The sequence below is a fragment of the Muscardinus avellanarius genome (genome assembly GCF_963383645.1).
Source record: "Muscardinus avellanarius genome assembly, chromosome: 4".
Lineage (NCBI taxonomy): Eukaryota > Metazoa > Chordata > Mammalia > Rodentia > Gliridae > Muscardinus > Muscardinus avellanarius.
In genome coordinates this window covers 137,854,720-137,875,251 of record NC_137789.1, presented here as the reverse complement: position 1 = coordinate 137,875,251, position 20,532 = coordinate 137,854,720, and the positions used below count along the sequence as shown (strand labels likewise).

Here is a 20,532-nt window from a genome sequence, read left to right as displayed (position 1 = left end):
ACTTATAAACTTAAACTTTTTAATTTAAATTGATAGTTCTTTAAATTATTATTTAAATATTATTTAAATTATTATTCTTTAAAATATATGTAGAGGGCATCTCTGCTTCCTTACGCAAGAATCTCTGAGGTCATAATATAAAAAACTGAAGTGAAAACTACAAAGAAACATGGTTCTTTGTGATAATTGTTCTCCAATGTCAGAGTTCAGAATAGTACCTAGAAGATTGTGGGTATGGAATACATATTTGTAGATGGAGTGAATATTCCAATTGCTTTAAGAACAATCTCACTAGTTATTGCATTGTGTCTATTTCTGAGGGAGGACTGTGAATCCAGATCGATGCTCCAGCATTAACCACAGAGTGTTAGTCTATCCCCAAGTGCTCTAGAAAGAACTGTGGAGTGAATGTGAGTAGGGTTTCAGATCAATATATGGGAAGGTAGAATTAGAGATCAGCTCTGACACGATCATGCTTAAATTAAATTAGAAGAAAGGAAGGAGCAAGAGAGGTTTCTGCCAAGTAAATCCTTTTGTAAGCTTTCTAACCAACTATTAGAGATTTCCCAGCCTCAAAGTTCATACACACTTAGTAGTATTGTGCCAGTTTGTAATAGTCTATGAGATCTGACTGTTAAAATTTGAGCAATTTCACAAGCCAATTAACAGTTATGAAACAAAGCTATTATTCAAAATTAAATTGTGAAGTTTTAAATGCATAAATTATATTAAAATGCAACAAACAATGCACATAATTTCTTAATGGCTGCATTGCATTTTATAGTTATATAATAAATACCATATTACATCAAGTATATTATCATGTTATCTATGCTCTTAATGATATTTATATCTTCATCTGTATGGCTAGAATGTTATATAATGTGAAACTATTACCTATCTTTTCCCATTTTGCATTTACCAATGTCATGTTGGTAACTTGAAACCTGCCACAATAGGAATATGTACAACCACACTATTTACTCATTCCCAGAGAGCTGGTAGTTAAATATTTACCAGCACACCTCTGAATCTTATTTCCAAGCATTATTTATCAATGGAAACATTGGGCTGTTGTATATCTGTACTTCTTCTAGAAAATTCCCTGACTGCTTTATGAGGTGAACCCGTTGACATGTCCTGCTGACCTTATGAAATATTGGTAATCTGCAAAGGAAGGATGCTCTCTTAAGCATCTTTGGGAGGCCGGGCAATTCTTTAATGCTCTTTGCTAAATGTAACCATCTTTGGCAACTCTGTTCAGCTCTGTTACCTGTTAGCGATGCAGTAATTAAAAAAGGTGCATCAGGCATGATGCTTTGCCCAAAGAGCAAAAGCACCTCATTAATATTTAGCAACTTTTGTGGAGACTAGTTGCCCCCAAGCTGTGGACTTCTTCATTAATTTCTGCTAAGTGTATATTAAAATCTCTCATAGTGTCCAACCTCCCTCCCAGCTCAGGAGTTTTTGGACAAATAAGACAAATAAGCAGCTCCAGCTGCTGCTCCAGCTTCCTGGGGAAGGTATTTTGTATTGAATTATGAGATTTGGACAGAATGCACCAGAAAGTTTGATTTGCCTCAGGGAAGTGTGCAGCCACAGATTCTGTAAACACACGAGCAGTTTCCTTCAAGAAATGTGTCATCTTTGTGTCTTTTTTTTTATTACAAAAGCTTTAGAACTTCTAAAAATTTAGGGGGAAATTTGATCACTTCCAGGAACCTGTATATCTTTCAGTCTCCACCCAGGAAAAAGCCTTATATTTTGAAGGAGAATTAGACAGGACAGTTCAGAACTCAGAAAGTCTCTGTATGTCAGAATATAAAGTAATAATTATACACATTGGATTCAATCCCCTCAATTGGCGGGCTGGAGAGAAAAAGTCAGAAGAGGACAGATGACTTTTTAAAGTTCAAATCAAAACTCCCGATTCCTGTTCAGCATTAGTACAATCCCTTGGGTAATCCATTTTATCATCAGGGAGGAGTCTTGGTCCCCAAGAATGATGTTCTGAAACTCTTGGAGCCAAACACAAAGGCATGGTCTCTTCCAGCCCATCTGAATAGGCTGGTCCAGGGCTCAGGCCATGCATAGCTCTATCTTGCCTTCTCTACCCTTGCTCCTTCCACCCTCCAACCTGGAAACTGAGAGTTCAGCAGAGCTGTTTACAGGTGCCTCTGTCCTTTTTAGGAGTCAGTATAGGAAGGTGAGTTAGGGGTGGGGCAGATCTTATCAGGTAGAGAGTGAACATCCAAAGAACAGAAGCAGATGCAACAGCAAGTACAAACAGCCACCATCAACACAATAGATTAACAATTAACATCAACATCAATAGTTAAGAATCAGCCTAAATATAGCCAAAGAGAAAGACAATTATATCTGAGCTATTTTAGAAACTGTTTGAAAAACCCAACAATTATTCCTCTAACATTTCTCCACTCTATCCATTTGCCTTATTCTTTTACTTGCCAACAACCTTCTCATTAATCTGCCTCCTTAACAGCAGTCCTTTGCCCATTTCTCTGAGGACTTATTTTATCTATTCAGTAGCAAGTCCACCCATCTCTAACACCATGTTCAGCAAGAAGCTTTCCATAATTATATCAACTCTCAATGTCCATGTCTAGCACATGCAGACAGAACTAGCACTGCCCAATAGGAGTTTCTATAATAATAGAAATTTTATATCTATGTTGGCCAATATGGTAGACAATAACCACTGCAACTAAAAATTTATTTTATTTTATTTTATTTTGCAGGTCTGGGGATGGAACCAAGGGGCATTCGACCTCCGAGCAACACCCCTTGCCATATTTTTTTATTATTTATTTTTAAACTGGGTCTCACTGAGTTGCAGAGGGCCTCACTAAGTAGCTGAGGCTGTCCGTGAACCACGATCATCTGGTCTCAGCCTCCCGAATTCTGGGATTACAAGCATGCACCACCATACCCGGCTCTAAAAATTTATTTTAGACTTTATTTCATTTCATTTATTTATTTTTGGTGGTACTGGGGATCCTGGAAACCCTTATACCTCTGAGCTACACTCCCAGACCTATTTTATATTTTATTTGTAAATAGGGTCTCTTAAGCCAGAGAGGCTGGCTTTGAACCTACGCTATCCTCCTGTCTTTGTCTCCCAAGCGTGAGGATTATAAGCATGTGCCACCACGTGCAACTAGACTTTATTTCATTTTAAATGTGAATAATCACATGTGACTAGTGACTTCTGTAATGAACACCACAGTTTTAGTCTATACAATTCAGCATGTAATTGTACTTTTTATTTTTCTCTATTGTCCTTTTTTTTAGTACAACAGCTCTTATTCATACATTGTTTATCTTGTTTTTACTTTAGTCGTTTCCACTATAGAAAAATCATGCTTGCTTATGCTCCATATGTAGGATGCTATGTGTTGGATAGGGTTTAGACACATCCAAATGTATGTGCTGTGAGACCTTCTGTGTTCTACATCATGACTTGAGAACCCTGCTCTGAGGATCTGGTTGGCACCATACTTGATATGGAAACTAACATCTCTGACATACTTTGATTCAAAATCTTCAGTCATAATATTATCTTGAGTGTTTAACTTCTCTACATCTCCATTTACATCTACAAAATGTGTGTAGTAGCAACCTCTCCTTCTAGGAGTTAGTTGAGGTTAAGTAAGAAGGTGAGTGTATGACTTGGTATGACCCCTGATACACAGCAGGTGCTCAGTAAAAGTTCTTGTTGAGTAAGCAGATGGGTGACTAAGGAGGAGTAGAGGACTGCTCAGCATAACTTCTGGTACAACCTAATTTCTCACTGAACAAATGCCTTTGGGTCTCCCAGAAGGCTGTTTCTCCATTAGAGCCCTTGTGTGACTTCAGAGCAAGCCCCATGCTTCTTCTAACTACCTGATAGACTCTGATGATCTTAATTCTTGGTGAAAACTTGCTTCTGACTTATCACCACGGTGTGATGGAGGTTGCTGCAGAGTAGTTCTATAGAGTAAGTGTGAGGCTGAGTGATTTATGAGCCTTTGAAGTTTAAACATCAATATTTATGCAATATTCACTGATTGTTACTGATACTCACTCTGGAGAAAGTTGTGAGAGCCCCTAATGTCCTACAAGTAAAGCTTTCTTAGCATGTATAGAATGCTTCTCTTCAGGTAGAATAGAGATATAGCTAGAAACTACCTTTCCTTTGGAGTTCAGGTTGTGTTCCTCAACACTCCCACTATAGTGAAGACCTTTGATCTGCTCTCCCCAGCCTCAAAACCTCCACACTGACTAAGCTAGGTCATATTCTTTCCCTGGTTTCTCTGAGACTTCAGCTTTGCCTGAACTGACCAATCAAATGAGCATGTCCTGATTTGGTTTAGGGTCACAACTCAATGGAATGTGCATGAGAATTGCTGAATTAACTTTGTTGAACACTTTAGATTCCTTAGCTAACCATACTTCTTGGTAGAGAAGACCACTGAGAAAAAGACTAGGCTATGAAACTTACCAGGCACTGATTCTAGCATAAAAGACAAAAAGACAAATTATATTTGATAAAAAAAAACTTTACTTTTAAACTTATAGCTGTTTACTGAAACTGACTTAAAGAACAAAAAAGACAGCCAGGTGTGGTGGCGCACACTTGTAATCCCCATACTTGGGAGGCAGAGACAGGAGGATCACGCAGGTTCGAAGCCAGCCACGCTGGCTTAAGAGACCCTGTTTCCACATAAAAGTATAAAAATAGGTCTGGATTTGTAGCCTGTGGGAGTGTAGCCAGAGGTAGAAGGGCTTCCAGGAACCCCAGTACCACCACAAAAAAAAAAAAAGAACAAAAAAGACAACTTCAAATATTCAGTTCCAGTCCCCCCTCCAAACCACTGTAAATAACCTAGAAATTTCAGAAGTCAAAAAACTGCTTCTCCCATACTCAGAGGTGGTGAGAAAATACTTGTTCCTCATCCCAGCAATACTTCAGTAATGGATATTGAGAATAGGGGAACTTTATCATTAAGCAACATCCCAGCCCCTTTGGTGATGAGATGACAAAGGACTCACCACTCGAAGTCCCAGTCGGCACAGACACAAGGTTCTGAGACCACGGACCCTGAGTAGTCTCTGCCCAGGGCACACTGAGCTCCTGGCTTGCGTTTTTTGAATATTTTCCTTTCTCCCATGACACACGGCTCTCCCTTAGAGAGAAAGTCCAGAGTGAGAGAGGCAGAATAGTACAAAGGAGATGACTCAACAAGAATCATTCATCAGTTCTTTCTCTTTTGGTTACTCTAACCTCGATGCTACTCTATGCAGCAAAATCATCCCCAGTAACCAACCAGGAATTTAACAAACATGCTAATTTCTTACCATACAAAAGAAATGCTGTGGGAGGCTGGCCTATTACTATCCTCTACCCATCCCATGTCATGATGTCTATATCATCTTGTTTCTTCTCCATCTCTATAGAGAACTCAAAGACTCCAGGAATTATCACAGACCATAAGGCCAAGTGGATTCAGCAGAAAATCTGATGGTAAGAAGCCATTTCTGGCATACATTTTTTTGAATCATCATCACAGTAAAATTTCAATTGATCCCCCAATTTTCCTCTTTATCATAAAAGACCATACCTGAGCTCTAAATTTTAGTCAGAGACAAAAGGAAGAGAAGTTGGCACAAGTTGCGTGACCCAGGGTTCTGAAGAATGCAGAAGCCTGCCTGTATCACATAGCAGTAAATATCTGTCACTGCTAGACCCATCCTCCCTGTACCCTTTCTCTTCCCAGTGTTCCACAATCCTTTCTTCAGGCTCACCTGACACATGTTCGCACCCTCCACATTGGCAGATGTTGTAGTGAGATATAAAATGTCCCCCCAAATAACTAATTTACCAATCTTTAAAGCTGATAAAATTGAGTTATGAGGGCTGCAATCCCAGCAGTGGATAAATAGATTTATTTGGGTGGTGCCCTGGGCTGGTAGGGTGTGGCTGGAGAGGGTGGGTTCCTAGGGGTGCAGCTTTGGGGATTATATATGGCTCCTCCTCTTCCTTGCCCCTTACTCCCCTTCTAGCCTCCATGGTGTGAGGAGCACCAACCACATTCTCTCCTTCTTTCCACCACCCACCACCATGCTCTGAGATCTGCAGTCCCTGGCCTTACATGGAGTACACCTCAAACTGTAAGAAAATAAATCTTCCTTCCCCAAAGTTACATGGTCAGATCTGTAGACTATGGTTGTGCGAATGCTTTCCAGAATAGCAGGGGAGGTGAGCAACCCACTGGATGACCCCCTAGCTGTTTGATGTCCATTTATCTGCAAATGGAATCCAAACTACAGGTTATTATCATTCCCTCTCCCCTACACAGCTCAGTTACTAAAACTAAGTACAGAGGATCTCGGAGTTCAAAATAGTTCTTAAATATTATTTACCTGGGTGTGTTCCTCCAAATTCATCCCTACATTCTTGAAGGGCCAACTAAAATTTTTTCCCAAATAGGAGGGCCCTGGTAAGACTAACCCAAGCATGCCATAGATCCCCTTTCTAGAGGCCAGCATTCCCCAACCCAGAGGGGTACCTGATTGAGTAGGTGCCATGTCTGAAAATCCTCTTTGGTGCAGCGTCGGCTGAAGATAGACTTGTAGTCCACTTTCACAAGCTGCCATTCAGAGCGGAGGCTGAAGTGGCCAAAAACTCTATGTGATCAGGGGAGGGATGGGAAAGACAAGAAGAGAAGGCCCATAGTCAGTCGGTAATGCATCAAGACTGGAAACAAAACAACAGTGGTAGAGGATTCCACTGCAGCCTGGAGGACTTTTGTTCTGGAAGTGAGATCCTTTAAGACCCTTGGGGGTCCACTGTTCTCAAAGATCCAACTTCTCATTCATGGTGGACATAACATGAACCTTCTCAAATACAATAAAAAAGTAATATATGAGCTTTATAGGAAGCACTTAAAATGTAGAAAGCAGGCAGGGTATAGTGGTGCATGCCTATAATCCCAGAACTTGAGAGGCAGAGACAGGAGGATCGCAGATCGGAGGCAAGCATCAGCAAAATAGCAAGATTCTCAGAAACCTAGAAAGACCCTGTTTCAAAGTAAATAAAAAAATAAAGGAGCTGAAGATGTTGCTTTGAGATAGAATTCCTTTAAGTTCAATCCTCATTGTCATGAATGAAAGAAAGAAAGAAAGAAAGAAAGAAAGAAAGAAGTATAAGAATGAAAATATTCACCCAGTTGTCCAAACTCCTAAAACTACTGTTGTTTAATCAGTGTCATTAGAAAGATAATTTTATCTCATATCCCTCCTATTTCTTCTTAGTGCAAGTACTGGGCCTTTATATGCCCATGTTCAGCATCAGGAGCTCAGTTTTCTCATCTGTAGAGTTGATTATAGGTGTGTATGTTGGGAGAGGAGAAATATACTAATAATCTGAACTATGACCTTGCCAATCCCTAAATTCAGTGCCTGCATCTCAGTATGTTTTGATTGAGACTCCCATTGACTAACTCACATGAATCCCCACCCCTCTCCTTCTCTGACAAATCTCTGCAGTCTCATAAAAGGAACTCATATTTATGTATAGTAAAGAATCACACCATCTGTGTGACTTAGATAATCGATACTGACCTTTTCAAAGCCCAGCAGTTGATAGCCCTATAAATATGAATGATCAATCATTTCTAAAAAACTAGAAAGAAAGACTGATCATCCATACTCCACTCGGTGGCATGTCTTGCAATTACAATGCAAGACATCTATCACAGTGATGTGAAGGGGAGAGCAATCATGCCAGGCGCTTAAAACAACTGGAGTCCTTCAAGGAACTGGATGGCTTCCATTTCAGAAAGAGTCAGTCATGCTACCATCCCTGGATTCTCCTCTGCCCAAGTTCAGACAATCTCTTTGTGGCAAGCAGAAGACTGACTCTCTCATGGGACACTTTCTTTTGTTATTTTATTTTATTTTATTATTTTATTTTATTTTTTGGTGGTACTGGGCTTCCTGGAAGCCCTTCTACCTCTAGGCTACACTCCCAGACCTATTTTTATATTTTTATTTGGAAACAGGGTCTCTTAAGACAGCGCGGCTGGCTTCGAACCTGCAAGATCCTGTCTCTGCCTCCCAAGTGTAGGGATTACAAGCGTGCGCCACCACACCTGGCTCTTCCTCTGTTATTTTAAAAACAGAGATGCTCACAGGAGGAGTGGAGCTGGAAAAAATTGTGAAATGGGAGAAGTAACATTATTTTTTGTAGCTCATAGGACTTGAAATACATCTCAGGAAGCAACTTTGAAAGTGTTATCAGAGGAAAGTTAAATTAAATGTTTAGAACCTCATGTAATATAAGATTCAAGAGGCTTTGAAGGAGAAAATGAAGGGGTGTCCGCCTCAGTAAGGTTGTATGTATGGTGTTTGTATGACTGGGTTGTAGAAGTCCTGAGCCTAGAATTCTCCGCATGTGTGGTTAATACTCAGTAGAGCAGAGTGAACATAACTGTCTCTCCCTTGTGTTCTCTCTGTTTTCCTTCATTTTTGCTAAATCCAGGGGTTCCCAAATCTTATATATCAGTGCTATGCCATCCAATACAGTGTTTTCATTGTTTGTTCTGAATTCATTCCAAAGTCATAAGTCACTTCATTTTATATGGGTAACAAAACAGCTACTTCTAATTATGCATTTCTTCATTTTTTTATTGGTGCATTGTAATTGTGCTTTGTGATGAAGTTCAGGGTAATAGAGGCATACATGCACACAGCACTTAGTGAGCCCTTTTACCCCCCACTCCCTCCCACTCCCCACCTTCCTGCATACAACATTGGGATTGGCCTTGATAAGTTTGTGTATGTACATTATGTCCAGTGAAGTGTCGTCCTCTTCAAGCCTTCCTCCCCCTCCCTTCCCCTCAGGTTCCCTCCTTCACTCCATTAAAGTTTTTCCTCCTTTCTCTGGATATGTTTCTACCTGTTTGAAGATAGTTAAATTGATAAGGTCAAAAAGAAGAAAAAATAAAACACCGGGGAAATACTCTGATAGATTTTCCTTCCCTTTCTTTCCAGCCTATGACAATCCTCCCCTACTCCAATGTTGCTTCCTCTAGTAAGTCCTCCCTGATCTGAGTACTTTGAGCATCAAGGAAGAAGTGGTGCTAAACCAAACACCCTGCCTTCTCCAAAGGGTTTAGTCATTTCATGGGTCAGAAAATATATCATGCTGGATTAATCTTAGGCCTTTCTATGAAAATATCACTAGGCAGACAGAAGAGGGAAATATGAAAGAAATAATTTACCTGGATGTCAGAAAAGTAGCTGATAGGATCTGCCATAGCCATTTTGAAGGAAAAAAAATGAAAAAAACAATGAGCCGAGCACTAGAAAATTTATGTGCCTGAACAGCACCTAATTGAAGTATTAAAATCAAGCAGGAGGGTGGTGTGCGTATTCAGCTGCAAGGTTCTGTTGCCTGCTCTTTCCTGTTCATCATTTTTATTAATGACTTGGAGACATGAAAATAATGGTCATCAATGTAAATTGAACTCTGGAATAGAACAATGCTGGAAGAAGCAGTCAATAGCTTGATGGCAGAATCAGGGCCCAAGAGGATCTTGACAGTCTAAAGAAATAGGCTGAATTTAATAAAATGTGATGCAACACAGAGAGATGTCAGGTTCAATTGATGGTAATGACATAGTATTGGATAAAAGAAACAGGCTTGTTGCCAGGATAATAATAATAATAATAATAATAATAATAATAATAATAAACAATAACAACAACAACAACAACAACAACAACAACAACAACAACAACAGCAGCAGCAGCAGCATGCAATGTGATCAATATATGTGATCACTTCAGGAAGAACTGAAATACTTAAGTTTAAATGGATTAGTAGAATTGTATATATTACCTAGAACCCCAAAAATGCAATATCATGAGCTATCTTACAATATCCAGATTAAAAAACAAACTATGGGTACTTTTGTATGTTACCATTCAGGAAGAGCATAGACTAGGTATCTCAAGCTAAAGTACTAAAGTACACATTTGAGTTTTGGTGGTATTGGTAGTGGATATTGAATTTCCTGAAATTTAAACAAAAGTTTGTTGCAGTATGTGTATTTGTTTACAGACAAGTCTCATATTTTATCACATTATTTGAAGGACTTCACAGTGCCTCAAATTTAAGAGCCATTAAAAAGAATGATTAAGATGATATACTGTATTGAATGGTGGCCTTCAATTAAATATAATCACATCCTGTAGCCTGAAACCATGCATGTGACTTCATTTGGAAAACTGGTCTTTGCAGATGTAAATTAAGAACCTCAAAATGGGATTATTCTGGATTATCAAAATTTGTCAGAAATTGAATGACAAGTATTCTTGTAATACACACAGAAAGAGGGATATTCAGTAAGAAGGCTGAATGCAGAAGAGGAATTGAGGTTATGTAGCCTCAAGTCAACACCTAACGTCATCAGAAAACTCAAGAGGTGAAGAATGAATTCTCCCCTAAAGACCCAAAGGATGCATAACTCTGCTAATACTTTCATTTTGGTGTCTAGCTTTCTTTAGTACTGTAAAAAAAAAATGAATATGCCCTTTTAAGTTATCCATTTTATGGTGATTTGTTATAGCAGCTACAAGAAACAAGCACACGTGGCAATATGATTCCAGAAAACTTTTCCTCTCTCTGTCCAAGAATTATGGCTGATAAACCAGAGGAAGATACCAGAGAGGGAAGGGCAATAGGTTGACATTCTAGAAGTTTTAAAAGTGTGAAAGTGTACAAAATGTGAGAAAGCTGACAGTTTCCCATGGAGTGAGGGATGCTCTAGTCATTAAACATAGGATTTGACGCTTGGGCTTGATTGTTTCTCAGGCCTGCCACAGAAAGGATGCAAAGATGGCGGTCCATGTGCACAGCCCAGAGGACTCTGATCCTCTAAGGCTGTCCATGTTGTTGGTCTTCCCAAATCTTTGGGATGCCTTCTTCAGATCTCAGAGTGCTTCTTTCCAGGTTGATCACAAGAATAGGAGTTCAGTCAGAACTTGGGTACTAGTTTAGATTCTTCGTTGCTTGTAATCTTACCAAGTACATTCCTTTCATGTATTTCTCTTTTGGCTTCTTTCTCAGATTTTCTTACACTATCTTCTCAGGTCTTTTCCCAAAGTGTAAATTGATACACTAATATTTTTACCTGAGCATATGCTATTCTGCTTTTCCATAAGGTGAGTTTCATATGTTAGATATAAAATTATAATCATTACCCAACTGTTAGGATTATTTGCTTGGTTTGCTTTTGCAATGGGCTTAAATTAAGGTAACTGAGGTAAAACCCCTTGGCAACTTTTAGACAGTAACATATGTCCCATTTTTCCATCCATTCTCAGCTCTAGGAAGATCAGAATGGGTTGTGTGGCCCCTCCTGTGATGCATTAGTGACCCAGACACCTGGTCTCTTTTCTGCATGGAACAGACCTCCCTAATCTGTACACTATCACATTCATTTACTGCTAATCTTATTAGTCACAGAAGCTGAAGCAATGAAAAGCAAGGCAAATAAAATAACTAGAAGATAAAATAAAGTCTAATGCATAATCAAGTATTTCTCTTCCTTTTTCAGAAACACCATTGGGACATATGTTATAATTCACCATAAGATCTGTGGAGGTGAGAACCCAACAGATAAATCAAGGTGATCATTAGCAGAAACTATATATTTCACTTTTGGAGGACAAACACTATCCAGTTGTTCATGAATTGAGAAAAAGAAAGCCAAGGTTGCTTCCAATGAATAATCATAAAAAACAAACATCAAGTTTCCAGATAAAAGTTGCTCATCAGCTATAAATAATCCCCAAAGTTAAGAAACCCAGTGTCAAGAAAGCAGATGCAACATACCCTCCTACTTGAAGTATAATTTGTTAGAAATCTTAAAGTTGGAAATACTTCTTATACATTTTTGTATCCTATAATGGAGTATAGTATGTGTCAATAATAGTGGTTTGATAAGGAGTGTCAAATTGATCATTGAGGTCCAACGGAAGGAAGAAGAGAATTCTGAAGGGTGGAGTTTTATTCTCAAGTCAATGGTAAAGAAAAACTAATTCCTCACATGGCCAATCCTTTGTTACTCACAGCCTCACCTTCTTGCAATCATCAAAAAATAAGCTGTTTTGGCCTCCTTCAGAAATGTATATGCATACATCAAGATGTATGACAACAATGCACCAATAAAAAATTTAAAAAATGTATTCCCAGCCTCCTTTCTTAACTAAAAGAAACATAATCACTAATGCAATAAAACTCTACTATGTGAGATAATGCAGTATGTGAAAATCTAAATTAAATTATTAATATCCATCTCAGTATTTTGTATGAGAAAGGGGATGAAATGGGGTGGAGCCTGTGGTGAAACTCCCCAAGTACTATATGCATGTATGTTTCTATCACTCTAAATTTCATTATAATCTCTGAGTACATGCATCAATAAATTATATTTAAATAAATGAAAGAAGCTTAAACAATAGCCAAAAAATCTTGAACATCCCTGTATTCAACAAATGTTTATTACCATATCATCATGCTTATTGATGAATTCCTTCAGGCAACTTTATCAAGGGCTTTCAATAGACATGAATAGGTTTAGCTAATAATCCTTTATTCAAAGTATATACTAATCCCAGAATGGAGGGGTTTATCTTTTTCTTTCTTCTTTTTTCCACGTGTGTGTGTGGGGGGGGGCATCTTCCTACTGAACCTTGGAGAACATGAACAACTCCTATAAATATAGATGACTGCTTGGAAACAAGTAGTCTACTCCTTGGCTCCCCAGAGGAAGTTACTTCTAACCAAAGGTACAAAATAAATGAATTCTCTAAGTCATTTCTCACTATATGGATTTTCAGGAAAAAAATCAATTAAAATTTATTACTTCTGTTTTTCTTTTTCCTTTTATTTTGCTACATGGATTTTTTTTCATGAGAATGTTTGCCTCTACTCCCAATTAATCTTCTTCTTGGACTTTAAACCTATGAGGCCATCTTTATCTTAAAAATTCTTCAGTGCTAAATGTCTACACTACAAATGGGACCCTGGTCATAAATTCTCAGAACACTCTGGTGTTTTGGGGTTAACATACAGGTGGTCTGGGCATCCTAGAAAAAGAATCTCACAGGGCAATAGAAGACTTGGATTTTCCTAGTCTTCCTGTGCCACAAAATTAGTTAGGTGACCTTGAACAAAGGTTACTTTAATCAGTGACAGATGCCCAAAAGGATGGAATGCAGAAAGTGGTCCTTTAAAGACAATTTCTGAAAGTTTATTTCCTCTCATTCCGCATGTCTACCTCTAGGTATAAAAGTTATTTATATTCTGGTGACCAAATATGAAGAATTCATCTATTATAGACATACATCCTTGTCTCTATAGGTACTTCTTTCATATAAAAGATGCTCAGAAAATATAATTTGAAGTTGATTAATAAATAGAACTGATTTAACAAAATCATTCACGTCTTCCAAAATTGTGATAATGGCTTTATCTGACCTTATTTCTGGTTCAAATACATGGCTGAATTGGGGTGTTCTTTGGAGTTTAGATGGATATAACATCTAGGTGGTACAGGGAAGTAGATGTTCTGTTCCTTGTTATCCTGGCCAGGAAAATCAAAGGTGATTTTCTTTCTTTCTTTCTTTCTTTCTTTCTTTCTTTCTTTCTTTCTTTCTTTCTTTCTTTCTTTCTTCTTTTTTTGTGGTACTGGGGTTCCTGGAAGCCCTTCTACCTCCAGGCTACACTCCCAGACCTATTTTATAATTTTTTTTATATTTGGAAGCAGGGTCTCTTAAGCCAGCGTGGCTGGCTTCAAACCTGTGCAATGCTCCTGTCTCCATCTCCCAAGCATGGGGATTACAAGCTTGCACCACCATGCCCGGCCCACAAAGGTAATTTTCTATGATGCTACAAAACACACCTTCTTTAATCCACCATCAGGATCTAAGTAAGCCTTTCTGGGAAGATGGTGATTAATTTGAGGAAGGGAGGTGGCTCAGAAAAATAAAGGGCTTCATTAGAATTCTATACACAGAGTGGGTGAGCTACTCATTAATTAAATTATTTCAAATGGGATCTCAGTACATAATTGCTATAATTTAGATGGAAACAATGCCACACTAAATGTAATTAGGGAAGTAGGCTCTGTAAAGATTTTCCCTTTTTATAGGAGAAGAGCTGCAGGTCACCCAATTCTTCCCTGCATAGTCATTTAATATTTTCTTAAATCTCCACTTATACTGTTTTTATAGATATGAGAAAAGTTTAAAGAAGAGAATGGGCAACCATGATCTTTCAAGGAGGGAGAGGACAAGTAGTTTTTGCCAAGAAGGCACTAGAAATGTCAAAAAGGAAGAGTACACACTTTGGGTGTTAGAGTAGGTGAATTTCACTACAAGCTGACTTCTGAAGAAAGTTTGATCAAACTCAGCTAAATTCATGTTGCCACCAATTCATAGCCCAGACATCCCTGTTAACCTTCCTTAGTGTCTTCCCCTGCATCTTGAATTTGTCCAACCACCAACTCCAATTGTTAGGTGCCTGGATAACTTCATCAGGAAGAGCAAGGCCAAAGCTGACTCTGTCTGCTCCTTCCAGACTTTCCTCTTTCTATTACTGCTTCAATTGAATTGTCCCTCAACAGGCTGAAGACTGCTACACCATCAGAGACCTGATCTTAAATCTGGTCCTCTCTCACCTTCAAACTGACTCCCAATCTTTTCATACCACGTCTACAAAGTCTCTCATATTCACCAACTGCATTTGAATACCACTTTCATGACCTGATATCAAAATAGTCATGCATCTCACTCATTTCTGCAACTTAAACCTCTGTATAGAATATTCCCAAGGTACCTTCTCTTGTTGAACTGTAACATGCTCTCACTTTGAATATAATGCAAGGAACTTTGAACTTGAGCCTCCCAGCACTGGCCTCCATCAACCTTTCTGTTGTACAATTTTCTACTATATTGTGCTTAGAGGTCCAGTAACAGAAGCTTAATTTCCTTGTACCTGTGTTTCCTCTGATGTAACTTTCCACTCCCCTTCTCTTATCTTACTCCTATGCCTTCTACAAACCTCAGATCAAATAATATGTAGTACATTGGTGGGGGAGAAAGGAAGAAAGCTACTCACATCTAAATATTTTATGGTGACCATTTTGATTTCTTCTTTAAGAAACAAAACTATGGCTGGGCATGGCAATGCATACCTGTTAATTATAGTACTTGGGAATCTTAGACAGGTTTAAGACCTGCTTAACTTAGCAAGACTTTCAGTACCCTAAAAGATTATGTTTCAAAACAAAATATAAAAAGGGCTGGGGATAGAATACCCTAGTACCACACACAAACAAGCAAATAAATAAATAATAAAAAAAGAAAATTATTCTGAAATAATTCATGTTTCTTTTTCCAAACATATTTGTTTCTATATTTTCTTTCTCTTTCTTTTACTTTAAATGCCTTATTTAATTGCAATATGTAGAAAGATCATAGTCTCAATGCTATCAGCTCTTTCAAAATAGTTGTGACTTAATTTAGCTGTAGCCCCATGGTCATTTTTTTAAAAAATATATTAAATGTTTGCTTAAAATAATATGATTTATCGATTTATAGAGTGGAGGAGTCTAAATATATTTTTTAAATCAAGCTTCCTAATAATATTATCCATGCCCAAAGTCAAACAAACTTTTTTACTGACTGGTCTACTGGATTCTAAGTGAGATTTATTATTCCCTGTGAATACAAATATTTCATTGTTTGTGTTCTTATGATTTTATAAAATATAATCACAAAACTTTACAGGTTTTGAGATTATTCTATTTTCTTCACTGATTATTTTTAGGGGTTTAATTCAAACACTAACTTTTCTGTTAAGTTTTCCGTGACCTTTCCTCTTTTTTTGCTTTGTTTCCTTCCTTGGAACAAAAAAGTTTCTTTCTTCTGAATTTCTGTAGCTTCTTCTGAATTTCTTTATCTATATTTAGGTTATGACCTATAGCACGTCCAACATATATCAATATAAGGAAAATGTACACATAAATGTCTTTTCCTTTAGATTTTAAAAATATAGGCTGTTCAACAAGTGGTGTTGGCAAAACTGCTTAACCATATGAAGAAAAATGGAAATAAACCCCACTTTCTCACCCTGGACAAGAGTTAATTCAAAATGGATCAAAGACTTGGAAATTAGACCAAAGAACCTAATGCTTCTTGAAGAGGGCATAGGTCCAACACAGCAACACTTAGGCACAGATAAAAACTTTCTCAACAAGACCCCAAAGACACAAGAAACTAAAAGGCGAATTAATATGTGGGATTGTATGGAACTGAAGTGCTTCTATACAGCAAAGGAAACTATCAAGAACCTCAACCAAGAGGTAAAAGAATGGGAGAAAATTTTTGCCAACTACTCCTCTGATAAAAGACTAATATCTAGAATATACATAGAGCTCAAGAAACTCAGCACTAAGAAAACAAATAACCCAATAAAAATGGGCAAGAGAACCAAACAGACACTTCATGAAGAAAGAAATTCAAATGGCCAATAAATGCATGAAAAAAGCTCAACATCATTAGCAATCAGACATGGAAATCAAAACTACCCTGAGATTTTACTTAATTAAAACTAGAATGACAACCATTCAAAACACAAACAACAACAAATGCTGTGAGGATGTGGAGGACTGGGAACTTTAAAATATTGTTGGTTGGATTGCAAATTAATGCAACCACTTTGGAAAACTGTATGGAGGATCCTGAGAATAGTGGTAACAAACTTACCATTTGATCTATCAATATCACTTCTGTATATCTACCCAAAAGAAAGGAAACCAAACTACCAAACTAATGTATATGTATGCTCATAGCTGCACAATTTACCATTGCCAAATTATAGAACCAGCCAAGATGTCCATCAACAGATGAATGAATTACAAAACTGTGGGATATGTACACAATGGAATTTTACTCAGCCATAAAGAAAAACACAATTACATAATTTACAAGGAAATGGATGGAACTGGAGGACATTATGCTAAGTGAGATTAGTCAGTCACAAAAAATAAGAAATCACATGCTTTCCCTAATATTTGAAAGCTAGAGAGAAATGGGTAACAGGAGGAACTCTAGATGAAGAAGGAGATTGTATAGATGAGCAAATAAGGTGACCTAACTAAGGGGATGGGAGGAGAGAAGGGGGAAATTCCTCTAAAGCACATGATGTACTTTAACAAACAAATCAAAGTTAATCACTAAGCCAAGCATGAGAAGGAGGGAGGAGGAGGGAATGGGGCAGGAATTGGATAAGGGCTAATTGGGTGATGTGTGCATGTATATCTCTACCACCTTTTATCCAATTAAGATGTATGACTACAATGCACCAATAAAAAATTTAAAACAAAAATTTGTAAGTGTGCAGCTCAGATAAACCGCATGATATACAATCAAGTGCTTGTTAAATACTTATTGTCTCAGAGGCAATAGAACAGAGTAGTTAAGCAAAATGATATTCTTATCAACCCTGATCTTGCGCCAATGGAGAATTCCTCAAATATAAGAGACCTCAGTTTTCTCATGTCCAAAATGAGGATAGTAACAGTGTCTAACACAGCTCTTAGGGTAAAAAAGTGTTCAATATTTGCTATAAATCATGACATTAATACTTTAAACTATTGGTGTTGGCACAGAATAGTACTTCATTAATTATTCATTTTATGTATTTTGCCGGGTGCCTGAGAATTCTGTGGCCAGGCGGTGTGTTTTGTATCCCCATGATCTCTATTTCAACATTTTGCAAACACTAGGTATGCTGTAGAAGTTAATGAAATCACAACAGTAATAACCCAAAATACCAACATCACATTTATACCATTTATTATTCCTATTAACAGATGAGAAAACTAAGGCTCAAAGAAGTTAAATAACTTACCCAAGAGGTAATATAGCAAGCAAATGATCGAGTCAGGAGTCCCAATTAGGCATCTGTGGCCCTGGTTCTGACACAGTCTGTGCCACTGTGTTTTCAGTACTCCCCTCACAGTCTGGCACTGAGGTCTTAGCATGGGTGGGAGAGGGAGTGAACTCTTACCCATCTCCAAATAGACTGTTTTCCCCAAACAGGCCATTTATACATGAAATATATAAAACAAAGGCACAGTTGGAGAAAAGAAGAAAAAAGAAATCTGCAGAGGATTTGTAACTAGAAAGTTTCAATGTTGTCATGTTTGTCTCAAGGTCTAAAGCATCTACTGTGGAGAATTATGTACTTGACCCTGAACTATGGCAGTTGAATCAGCTTGGACTATAGTCAGGAACCTTCAAGAAATGAAAAAAGAACCAAAAAAAAGATTAGAAAGTCTTAGTGCTGGGAGGGTCTTTAGAGAGGAAACTTTGACCTAATTCCTTCATATGCTAGCTGAGAAAACTAATGCTCAGATAAAACAGTGCTCTCCAGAGGAACACCATAAACTAGGACCCAAGTCTTCTGACACCCAACTTTGTCTTTCATGTGGACCACTTGTCATGGAAAATGTTTTCAACTTGTAGGCTGAGTCACAGCGTGCCTTATGCACCATGAATACCTACTTGCTTTAGGAATGCAAAGGAGAGAAATTGCTCTCAGTGCTGCTATTATCTGGGGAAAGCTTCAGCTGAGACCCACTTTCCAGATTTTGCTGGCTTTCTTCCCAGACTCTCATGTCTACAGGATGCCCTGATTTTCCAAATTTGAGCTTGCCAGTTTTGTCCAAGACAGAGGCTCCCCTTTGATGTGCTATCCTGCGGCATTTGTTTGCCTGGTCTTTCTCCTCTTTTGGATTAAGTGAATCATGAGAATGCACAGACAATGAGGTATTCTGGTGTCAGTAGGAAGGAACCTGCTACCTCTCCCCTCTACCACCTCCAGCCACCTGGGTAGCTTAACAGTTCTCCTGGATCCTCTTAGCTGGGTAAAGATCAGAGATATAATGGTGATGGGGAGTAAGTTGGGCTTCATAGGTGGCCAGCAAACTGAAGGACAAGCATGGACATTTTGTTCATAAATAAAGGGGAACCTTTTTAGGTGCCAGTGAAGAACAGGAGTTTCCCCACTGGTCCAGGTGTTCCCCTGCATTCACATGTAGGAAAATGTGCACCATATCAGCTGCTCTGCCATGACCCAGTCTTGCGACAAGCAATTTCTACCTATTGACACACTGGATTTATTTCTCATTCCTCTAAGTAAATAGTTAAACTTGCTGTGCATTCCGGTGAGTCACACACCATCTTCTCTGCCACCTCCATCCAGGACTCAGAATTAGCCATTGCTAGGAAACCACAAATCCCAACTCAATCCTTTTACCCAGCCTCGACTTCTTTCGCTGACTGGATGTCATTAAATTGAGAAGAAATTATTAGAAACCTGGAAAACAGTTCTGAAATGCCTGCAGATTTATGATGAAGTCATTTCACAAAAGGTCACAGGCAACCCTGCTATAATTAAATCTTTCATTAATTTTTAAAATACACAATAACTTACAAATGCAGCATAAATTAACCAGATGACCTTGAAGAAATTATTCAGAGCATGCCTTCATCAGAAGCCACTATCTAGCAATTTCCTGAATTTTTTGTATTTCATAAGTAGGATTTGCCCATTCTCCATTCTTATCTTTTATTGCTTCCAGTTCTGCGTTTATCTGAAATGATTTAGTGTGAAGTTACTCAGGGAACTGGTTAGCACTGGGAAGTAATGGTGGACAGTTAAGACTCTTCCTGCTAGGTCAGAATCCCAGTGGCAGAGAAGGCATGACCCATACAATCACCAGCCTCAACTTATATGCAGACCATTCCTTTTTATTATCTGGAAGATGATTTTCATGTGTATATTTTGATAAATGATTTCACTGTTGCTCATTATAAAATGAATGCACTCTCATTATAAGAAAATTTAAAAACTATAACAATCTATAGATGAGAAAATAAACGCTCCCCAGAGGTGCTATTTTTAATAGTCTACAGTCTTCCATCCCATTTGTTGACATTGTTAAACTTTCTTATACAAGGAGCTAAACAATAATCAAAAAACACTGGCAGGGTTAGAATCTTTTGAGGTTAGAAGTACTCTGATGTCTAAGGCAACATCTAAATATCTATCTTCACAACTTTCTCTCTCTCTCTCATACAAACACATACATACCTAATAAGCACTACCACCACCATTACAAATGCTCAGAACTAGATTATAGAAAAGATATCCAGAACACAAAAGAGCTGAAATAAACCTCATATAAAACTTTTCTCTCCTCTGTAAGGGAGTGAAGAGGCTTTTAGAAAATCAACTCTGTCAGGCATGGTGTTGCACTTTTGTAATCCCAGTACTTGTGTGGCTAAGACAGGAAAACCACAGGTTCACAGCCATCCTCAGCTGCTTAGTGAGGTCCTCTACAACTTAGTGAGACCTTATTTCAAAACAAAAATTAAAAACTAGGGCTGGAG

The 20,532-nt window shown here is 38.1% G+C and overlaps 1 protein-coding gene across 1 annotated transcript in view; it reads right to left on the bottom strand.

Moving 5' to 3' along the window:
- Nucleotides 1–20,532, bottom strand: part of SORCS3 (sortilin related VPS10 domain containing receptor 3) — a gene marked incomplete at both ends in the record, with an annotated part of 623,015 nt that overhangs the window by 47,429 nt on the left and 555,054 nt on the right. Inside the window, 2 exons of the mRNA XM_080694612.1 lie at nucleotides 5,053–5,186; nucleotides 6,570–6,687. Coding sequence (XP_080550738.1) covers nucleotides 5,053–5,186; nucleotides 6,570–6,687 — 252 coding nt within the window. The remainder of the gene's footprint in view (nucleotides 1–5,052; nucleotides 5,187–6,569; nucleotides 6,688–20,532) is intronic.